This window comes from Schistocerca piceifrons, chromosome 5 (assembly GCF_021461385.2).
Source record: "Schistocerca piceifrons isolate TAMUIC-IGC-003096 chromosome 5, iqSchPice1.1, whole genome shotgun sequence".
NCBI classification, from domain to species: domain Eukaryota; kingdom Metazoa; phylum Arthropoda; class Insecta; order Orthoptera; family Acrididae; genus Schistocerca; species Schistocerca piceifrons.
In genome coordinates, this window is record NC_060142.1 from 170,572,690 (window position 1) to 170,583,374 (window position 10,685).

The 10,685-nt window shown below is 37.6% G+C and overlaps 1 protein-coding gene across 1 annotated transcript; it reads right to left on the reverse strand.

Moving 5' to 3' along the window:
• Nucleotides 1-4,322: 4,322 nt before the first annotated feature.
• LOC124798843 (dynein axonemal assembly factor 1 homolog) lies at nucleotides 4,323-6,324 on the reverse strand. Its single transcript, XM_047262373.1, has 3 exons — nucleotides 5,370-6,324; nucleotides 5,039-5,251; nucleotides 4,323-4,867 (listed from the first exon to the last, which is right to left on the reverse strand). Exons 1-3 carry the CDS (start codon nucleotides 6,322-6,324, stop codon nucleotides 4,323-4,325), a joined length of 1,713 nt encoding a protein of 570 aa, XP_047118329.1.
• Between the last annotated feature and the right edge of the window lie 4,361 nt (nucleotides 6,325-10,685).

Consider the following 10,685-nt stretch of genomic DNA (forward strand, 5'->3'; position numbering starts at 1 on the left):
TCACATGATATACTGAAAGCTTTGGAGCAGGGCAACCAAGTAGGTGCAGTATTTCTTGATTTCCAAAAATCATTTGACTCAGTACTGCACCTAAGCTGATTGTGAAAATTGTGATAATATGGGGTATCAAGTGAAATTTGTGTCTGGATTGAGGATGCTTTGGTAGGGAGGACACAATGTTTTATCTTGGACAGAGAATCAGCGTCAGATGCTGAAGTAATTTTGGATGTGCCCTAGGTAACTGGAAGACCCATGAAGATAGATGTAAACAATCCTGAGAAAGTCTATTAACAAAGTTTCAAGAACTGGTTTTAAATGATAACTCTAGGAGTATATTACAACCCCATATGTATGGCTGAAATAGGGACCATGAGAATAAGACTAAAATAATTACTGCATGCACAGAGGCATTCAAACAATCATTGAATTTCTTTGAATTTACCATAGACAATGGGAAATCAGCAACATGCATTGACAATGTTCTAACTAATTATGTATATGAAGATGTGTATAAATTTTGTTTAGATCTAGATATTTCAGATCATTGTTCATTGAGCTGCCACAGACAGACAGGAACATTTCATGTATGAGAACCCATATGAGCAGAACTTTAGCAAAGAAAACTTGCTAACATTTAGTGAGAAGCTAAGAGATAAAGCATGGCCTTTTGATTATTGTAACTCAAGTGACAAAAACTTTGAGAAATTCCTAAACAGTTTTCTTGGAGACTTTAATCAAACATTTCCACCTAGACTCTTCACCAGTAAAATAACAAATACAGTAAAGTGGATTACCCAGGGCATAAAAATTTCCAGTGTAAGAAAAAGGCAACTGCACACAGAACTAAAATATAATAAAGATATTGATTCCATTAAAACCATATTTAAAAGAGTTTTCAAGGCAGTAAAACAACTGGCAAATAACAGGCTAATTTTAAATCATAAAAATAAGACAAAGGCTGTGTGGTCTGTCATTAAATCTGAGTTAGGAGTTAGAGCCTGTAACCAAGAAATTTCAAAAGTTGACATTGAAGGAAATGCTATTGTAAATCCAACTCAAATACCAGAGTACTTTAATGAATTCTTTATAAATGTAGCAAAGTCTGATGTAGATGTAACAGACTATCACAACAAAGTAAATTCATTTGGCCTAGACGAAAACTCTGAGAACTTTACAAAATTCTCAAAAGTTTCTGTTGGGGATGTAGAAAATGCTGTTCTAACATTAAGAAACAAAAAATCTGCAGGTTGGGCTGGAATACCCACCAAAGTTATTAAAGTGGTACACAATAGAATTGCAAACCCACTAGCTCCGATAATAAAACAGTGTTTTGAAGAGGGCTGTTTCCCACAGGTTCTGAAATATGCTGAAGTCAAACCACTCTTCAAGAAGGGATCAAGAGAGATCATGGGAAATTATCATCCTATCTCAATTCTCCCAGTCCTATCTACAATATTTGAAAAACCTGCTGTTACACAAATCCAAAACTTCATTGAAAAATATTCTGTTATTCTAAACAATCAATTTGGTTTCCAGCAGGGTAAAAACACCATTGATGCAGTAAACAGTTTCATTGAGAAAATAAGCACATCATTAGACAAGAGCAATAAGATGGCTGGAATTTTCAGCTACCTCACAAAGGCGTTTGATTCCGTAAACCATGCACTGCTTGTTTACAAATTTGAAAAGTATGGCATTAGCGGCAGTGCCTTACAATGGCTTAAATCCTACTTATCCAAAGAGTTAGCATTTCTTCAAATGCCACATATTATTTTTCTGACTGGAAAAAAATATCTCGGGGTGTTCCACAACGATCCATATTAGGCCCAGTCCTATTTCCCTTTTATGTTTATGACTTACCATTAAATATCAGCTCCCCGTCAGTTCTGTTCGTGGATGATACTTCTGTCTTAGTTGAAGATCAGGACTCGGAAAAAATTACCAAATCTGCGATCGGTACCCTCAGTACCTTAGAAACTTAGTTTCAGCTGAATGGGTTGAATCTAAACATATCTAAGACCCATGTGATGCAGTTTAGAACCAAACAGTCAAAATGTGAGCAGATTAAGATTGTACACAACAACCAAGGTATAGAAGAAGTTGACTTAGTCAAATTCTCAGGTTTAAATGTAAATAAAAATTTGAGCTGGCAGGCACACATTGAATACCTGGCAAACAAACTGAGCAACTTTGCATTTGCAATGCAAATATTGTCAACTGCAATTGACATGGACACACGGAAAGTAGCATCTAAAAGCTACTTTGAATCCATTATTAGGTATGGTATTGTTTTTTGGGGTAACTCGAAAAATATAGTGCGGATACCAAAAATACAGAAAAAAATCATATGAAATGTGTGCACTGCAAATCACAAAGAACCATCTCGACCATTATTTAGAAAACTTAAAATATTGACTCTGCCATCCTTATACATATACGAGATTATTATATTTTTGTACACCAGACATGAATTATTTGAGGGAAACCATTTTGTCCATTCACATGATACCAGAAATGAAGAAAATTTTATGCTTCCCACCCACCACCTCAGACTGTATGCCCAGGGATCTCAATACATGAGAATGAAAATTTGTAATATATTAGGGAACAAGTTGATGCAGATGAATCTAGATTCACTTAAAAGAAAGCTATATGAGGTATTGACACTGAAGTGTTATTACTCAGTGGATGAATTCATGCGGGACAAACTGGAAATTTGAGCTGGGTACAATGTCGTTATTGTTATAGTGTTGTTATTTATTATGGTGTTATTATTTATTAATGTAAAAATCATTGTAATTGTTTTATAAATTTTTGACATGTCTCCTGTACGCAATCCAAATGGATTGCAAAAGTACATCATGAGATGAATAAAACACAATTCACAATTTTTCCCATGCTTTGTGTGTGAATGAAACAGAAAGAGACACTATTCACTGGTACAAAGAGATGTACCCTCAGCCATGCTCCTTGCAGTGGTTTGCAAAGTATAGAAGTAGACATAGATGAAGTCAGAGTGTGAATAAGAACCATGACTTACAAGAGACTGAACAATCTAGTGGAAGACATATAGTTCACACTTAAAACTTTTTTTTCTGGCACTTGTATTATGATGATAAATTAACACTAAATATGAAATGGTTTCAAATAATGGAGGTCATATGAAACCATTTTGTCCATTCACATGATACCAGAAATGAAGAAAACTGTCAATACATGAATCTTCAGTAGCCATATAAGCAGCTATTTGCAATAACAGGAGTATTTTGTCTATTTGATTTTAAGGCATAAAATTACTGTGCAGAGAGACAGACAGTAAAATACAGCTGGTTCACTGATGAAGACATCAGCCCCTCACATGTGAGCATATTAATATAAACAGTTTACTATTCATTCTCATCACACTGAGAAAGAAATTATCTTAATTGTAATAGGATGTTATCATCAGATAGACAATTTAAGTCTGTTATCTGTAAATGTTTTCATGCAGCAATACACCAGTACTCATCCAAAAGTTAAGAATTATGGTAAAGTAATAGGATTAACGACATACAAATGTAAGGTACCAAATGTGGTCTAAATTTAAGTGTTCTCACTTTCAGTTAACATTGTTGCCATGTACATGAAAATTAATCTTGCAGGGGCTAAGTTATATGTGTAAAACTACCAAACAAAACAGCAAAGCAGAATACAGTCATCCACCTTTACGGAGCCTTTAATCAAATTATTTGGGAATGATGAATGTAGAACAATTGTTATTTGGTAAACTGTAAAAAAGTATAATTTGCAAAAAAAAATGCTCAAGTATATTATGTATTTTCAGTTATTTTTTGTTTCTTCGTCCAAAAATATGTAGGTTTAATGTGAAGCCACATCTGAATAGTTACACTCTATATTTTATTACATCTTACTGTCATTATGACAGTCTGACTACTCAAATGGTTTGGCACTAATTGCAGTATTTCCAAAAATCTAAGGCTGATTACTGAGATTGTCTTCTTGCATACATTCTTTGATGGAGGGAGCAGTGCTAGATTCTTGGTAGGATCTGTTACATTAGTAGCTTTCTGGGTCACTTTCATATATGTATTTCTTTATTTAATGAGAAGACAGAATAGCCTGATTCAGAAACCTCTGCTTTCTCATGTAAGGTAAGAGCAAATTCATCAGTTGCATATACATTAATTAGAATGGGCACATTGTGTTTTATGAGGTTTCTCGTTTCACTTGGCATGCACCCATCATATGTAACAGATGTGCAGTGAAAAATTTGGTTCCTGCAACATGTTGTCCATAACTAAATGAAGAAACACAATCTGAACCTATTGTTTCTGTAGCACAACAGTTTCATCTTTACTGTTCCCCAAACCCAGTGTTCTATCATCACCATGATCATCTACAATATTATCTTGTTGAGGGTTGTATACAGACTGTTGACTTAATAATTGTTCTGCCATGTCTACACCTGTTAATTTATTCCCATTGTATATTAACAGATTTTCCTCAGAGGTTGGTGCAACTGCTTTGTGAATTAAATCTGTGTTATAACAGTCAGACTGGGGGCTCTTTTCACCTTCATTTTGCAGCACCCCAGTGTTCAAACAGTCTGGTTTCATCTGCTTGTCAAGCACCATTCTCTCTCTGTCATGCAATGCAAGCTCTTTTTCTTTATTGCAGCTATTGTTTTCAGTTGAGGACGTTCTGCAATCACAGGCTATTGCATTTTCACAATTGTCGTAGGTAAAGTTCTCTAGGTAAAGTTCTCTAGTACCACTGTCACTCTCCTCCTGTTTTTCCACTGTGTTGTCTATGTACGCATTGTACAACATTTGCTGCTCAGTGGGTACAGAGGCCTTCTGGCCACAAACTGAAGAAAAGAATATTTGATGGTCATGATGAGTATGACAAACTAGACTATCCCTGCCATTATTTTCTGCCTGAGTCTGTGTACAACCTGTGTTGTTTACACAAGTGTCATGTATTTTAATTCTCTCATGCACACAGGTTCTATGTCCATCCACTTCAGGTGTATTTTTACAATCGTTATCTGTTTCTAATTCACATTGTCCTAAATTATCAAGATTTTCTTGTTCTCTAAGCAGTGCAGTTTCTTTGTTGTGGCTTTCATTGGTGCTTTTATCCCCAGCAGTAATAGCATTCAAAATAAATTCACAGCTGTTGTTCTCAGAGGCAGCATGTTGTGAGGGCTCAGCATCATGAGTCTTTTTTAGCACTGTTAGCTTTCCAAGGTCTGAAACAGAATATATAGCATTTCATTTTTATATGAGACTTACATAACATGCTGCACTTAGTTACATATATTTTACTGTCTAAAATTTGTTTATATAATGCCTTATTATCTATTTTACCTTGAACACTTTCCCCAGTTTTCTCAGCATTTGTGTAGTTACTTTTGACATCGTTAGAATGACTGGATGTAATTTGTAATGGTGTGTAGGGTAACTGGGAATATTCTGAAAACAGTAATGAAACACACTGTAGTGTGTCATCGGCTAGTTGTGCAGCCTTCTCTGCAATTTTCCTATCGCGCATTTGTATAAGTTCCAAAGCACTTCTTAGGCATACATCTCTATCTTCTTGTATAAATTTTTCCATTAGTTTCTTTTCTGCTTCCTCCCCACCTGCAAACCATGCTTCTGTGCATGCTCTGTCTTTATCAAATACCGGGCGTTCATCTAGATGTAATAAATGTTTGCAGTTTATTATTATTAACTTTCTGTATGGAGAAAGCTGTTTGAGTACAGGGTTTCCAGTCAGAGTAAGAACTCGAAGGTTTTCCATGGCACCAAGCACATTAACAATGTCGGGACTGTCCAAATGATTGAAAGACAAGTCCAAAACACTCAGCTGCTTACATTTTGTCAGAATTTCTATGTCTTCAACTGTTTGAAGCTTGTTATGTGTTATGTACAGAGAGTCAAGCACTGGCAGAGCGTCTATAGTTTCTAATTTTCGGATTGAATTGTGGCTCAGATCCACTGTATCTAACTCCTGAAGCACTTCCAAATTTTCGATTTTCTCAATTAAATTGTAGTGCAAAAAAAGACTTTTCAAATTTGTTTGATTTTCGAGATTCTCAATCTTCTCAATGTCATTATTTTGCGACCAGAGACATTTCAGCCCAGTGTATTCTTCTAGGTTCTCTATTTTACTGAAGCCTTTGTAATGTAGATACAAAACATCATTTAAATGCGGCGTCACATACAAGTTGTTGTCCGTGCAGATTTTTCGCAGAGACTTTTTTGTCATTCGCGGTTCATTATCTTGGCGAACCTGTACTACAATGTCTCCACTTCCATCCATAGCGAAACGCCACCACCGGATTATAATTACTCACTCTATGAAACGGATGCTACACTGCTTCGCGGTAGTGTGTTTAAAACAATTGATATCACGTTCCCCGACAACAGCGTACCAGTATCGGAAACAAGCGTTATCTGGAAGACAGTGCTCAGTCCTATAAGCACAGAAGACAGACTTTTCGGCAAACACGCGAGTCATAAAATCTATACATAACGAACTCAGTAAGAATGGAATGAAGATAGAGCTTTAAAGAACTTAAAAACAGTGTTATAGTTAGAGAGAAATTTCGTTTGTTTTCACAACGTTCTTACGCATTAAATTTATCATTACCACTGAAAAGATGTCAGATCTAGACAAATAAAATATCGTACTTCTGTCAAAGATCTGTTGTGTACGGTACCGCAATGGAGTTTCCCAAAATAAACAACTGTTTAGTCTTATATATGACTGGTTCCGTGTGACAGGATTTGAATCTATGTTTTCAAGGACTATACTGCTCCCCTTCGCTTAACTTACCCTTGAAATGCTGAAAGTTGTGTGAAATTAATTAGTATGATATGATTTTCACTGCAAATCTAATTTTATTTATAAAAATACGGAGCTGATAAACATGAACCGGTAAATATGCTGCCAGTTTAAAAGTATTTGGACACCACAACTTTTTGTCTTTTGATTTTAGGATACGCTAATCATCGTGCTAAGCCCATAGATTGCAAGTTTATAACTGAATCTTTTTCATGTGATGTACATGAAAGAAATCGGAATTATAATACATGGCGCCAACGTAAAAAAAAAGAAAACAGTCACTCTGTGATTAAAAGCATCCGGACACCCCCAAAAACATACGTTTTTCGTATTAGGTGCATTGAGCTGCCACCTACTGCCAGATACTCTATATCAGCGACCTCAGTATTCATTAGACATAGTGAGAGAGCGGAATGGGGCTTTCCGCGGAACTCACAGACTTCGAACGTGGTCAAGTGATAGGGTGTCACTTGTGTCATACGTCTGTACGCGAAATTTCTACACTCCGAAACATCCCTAGGTCCACTGTGTCACTTGTGTCATATGTCTGTAGACGAGATTTCGACATTCCGAAACATCCCTAGGTCCACTGTTTCTGATTTGATAGTGAAGTGAAAACGCAAGGGACCCATACAGCACAAAAGCGCACAGGCCGACCTCGTCTGTTGACTGACAGAGACTGCCAACAGTTGAAGAGGGTTGTAATGTGAAATAGGCAGACATCTATCCAGACCATCACACAGGAATTCCAAATTGGATCAGGATCCACTGCAACTACTATGACAGTTAAGTGGGAGGTGAGAAAACTTGGATTTCGTGGTCGAGCGGCTGCTCATAAGCCACACATCACACCGGTAAATGCCAAACGACGCCTCACTTGGTGTAAGGAGCGTAAACATTGGACGATTGAACTGTGGAAAAACGTTGTGTGGAGAGACGAATCACAGTATACAACGCGTGATCCGATGGCAGTGTGCGGGCATGGTGCCAACGTGTGTAGTGCCAACAGTAAAACTCGGAGGTGATGGTGCTATGGTGTGGTCTCGTTTTTCATGGAGGGGACTTGCACTATCACAGAACTGGCCTATATTGGTGTTTTAAGTACCTTCTTGCTTCCCACTGTTGAAGAGCAATTCGGGGATGGCGATTGCATCTTTCAACATGATCAAGCACCTGTTCACAATGCACGGCCCGTCGCGGAGTGGTTACACGACAAGAACATCCCTGTAATTGACTGGCCTGCACAGGGTCCTGACCTGAATCCTACAGAACACCTTTGGGATATTCTGGAGCGCCGACTTCGTGCCAGGACTCACCGATCGACGTCAATAACTCTCCTCAGTGCAGCACTCCGTGAAGAATGGGCTGCAATTCTCCAAGGAACCTTCCAGTACCTTATTGAACGTATGCCTACGAGAGTGGAAGCTGTCATCAAGGCCAACAATATTGAATTCCAGCATTACCGATGGAGGGCGCCACGAACTTTTAAGTCGTTTTCAACCATGTGTCCAGAAACCTTGGTTGGCATCGGGGGTTGTAACTATTTTTAATTAGTTTTTAGAACAATAGGGGGACTGGACTATTTTTAATCTCTTTCTGGGATATTTGGGATTTTGAATAGTTTTTAATTTGTTTTTCGGGACGGTGACATCCATGGCAACAGTCAGCACAGGCCAGGGCGCTGCTGTTGCTGTTGGAGTACTGGTTTACCATCCCTGTTAATATTTATTTGTTTATGTAAACCAGCATATATATTTATACAAACCAGTATACATATCCATATAACGAATACAGCAATAGACTAACTTGGGCTCGCTCTATCGAATGGGCACGTAAAACGTCACCTTATAAATAACTTTGTTTGTAACGGGAAACAAACTGACGCATTCTGTTGACAATACAAAATATATGGTGAGCTGTATTTGTTTCGCCATTTTATATACACATTGAAAAAACGAAACCGCCAGTATCTACCTAGACACCAGAGAAAATGCACCTGGCGGTGGTCAAGAGCGAGATTCAGCATATGTTTTTTTTTATTGAAAATTGAAAACAATAGCTCAAATTTGCGTCGTCGTTTTCCACAGTTTGAGCCCAGAAGGCTACGGAGCTGCAGCCAAAATACACCAGAAAATTAACTCCCATTGCTCAATTTCGTCTATAATCAGAAAACTGAATTTCGTTAGACTAAATCTCATAAATCTCCCAACAAAAATTTTAAGTAAAAAAATATTACCCACCAATCGAGCATCAATATTTTCTTACAAAATAGATTAAAAGTAGTCATACTATCAACATATTAAATACCATAAATAAATGAATTATTTTATTTTTAGCGAACTACTGATGTTACATTTTTACTTATTTCAATATTTTTCACAATAAAATCTGTGTATGTATCTTTGAAGTCTATGTTCTGTAAGACATTGTTTTCAGTGACCATTGGTAGTTTTGGTACATGAATTCACGAGGAAAAGTTGAGACTCGTCATGTCGACTCTCTCTCTCTCTCTCTCTCTCTCTCTCTCTCTCTCTCTCTGTTTTTTCTACTGTCAGTCAATTTTTCAAAACTCCCGTAAGAAAAATATCAGCTGCCAACAAGAACTGGAAGTTGTCGAAAAACAATTATGAAATAGGACATTATCCCTATGGATTTCGCGCTTTAAACTGCCTGATGTACGGTTCGGAAGCCTAGTGCTACGCGACACGACGCTCTATTGTCACTACCTCCGTTTGTTTACGAGGCGGTCAGTCAGTCGGCGACTGAAAGCAGTCACAAGACAACTAAATGTTGATGCAGGAATACAACTTAGGTTTTATGTATGACGCTCCTTCCAAATGTAAAGAGCAATATATATATATAGATAAATACAATATTCCTAATATACCAACAGTAACTTCTTGTAACTATTTAAAATTTTTGAAGACTTGAGAAAATGCTTCAAACGTGTGTTTCTGTACACCACGAACATACTATTGAGGATGATATTATTATTATTATTATTATTATTATTATTGGGACTCACAAAAACACTTCAACACAAAACTGCTCTGTTTTGCACGAGGGACGCCCTGGTCAAAACCGACTACTTGTGGCGGGTATGCGGCACGTGCCATTGTTTTTATATCAGCTGAGAAACACCTCGGGAGTGCCGTCAATGATCTATTGACTGTGCCGAAAATAGGAAATTCGCAGTATGTTGAAAACTGCGGATGCCCACAGACAGTGCGGTTGCGTCATCTGCTGACAACGGAAGTTATAATTAATTTTTGTCGAATTCATATTGTGATAATGGGTTTTGTGCTGTTGCGTTTTCTTAATCTTCATTTTATTGTTAGATTTGTTTTCCTGACACGTTTCAAACGTCCAACAAGGACTTGTTTTAATGATTTTCCTATGGTACGAGTGTTCCCTCACAAGAGAGACCAACTGAAGACTCGAATTGGAAAACACAGAAAGTGCCAAAATTGTACAATGTCAGATTTTTCATGTTGTATGTGCTAATGCGAATAACATGGGAAAGGTTGGAAGCACCACAAAAGTTTCCTTTTAGTTCACAAGATGCCTGACAGATGTGGTAGGATGGATGTTCCATCGTCAGCGCCATGGTGAAAATGTCAAGTGCCTAAAGGTAATGCCGTCCGGTGTGACCGAGCGGTTCTAGGCGCTTCAGTCTGGAACCGCGCGACCGCTACGGTCGCAGGTTCGAATCCTGCCTCGGCCCTGGATGTGTGTGATGTCCTTAGGTTAGTTAGGTTTAAGTAGTTCTAAGTTCTAGGGGACTGATGACCTAAGATGTTAAGTCCCATAGTGCTCAGTGCCTAAAGGCAATGATT

Excerpts from the sequence above, each read along its gene's own strand:
- LOC124798843 (XM_047262373.1), bottom strand. The coding sequence starts at position 6,324 with ATGGATGGAAGTGGAGACATTGTAGTACAGGTTCGCCAAGATAATGAA. Across the intron at positions 5,252-5,369 it reads AACTGGGGAAAGTGTTCAAG|ACCTTGGAAAGCTAACAGTG; the intron begins GTAAAATAGATA and ends ATTCTGTTTCAG. Across the intron at positions 4,868-5,038 it reads ATTAGAAACAGATAACGATT|TTTGTGGCCAGAAGGCCTCT; the intron begins GTAAAAATACAC and ends TCTTTTCTTCAG.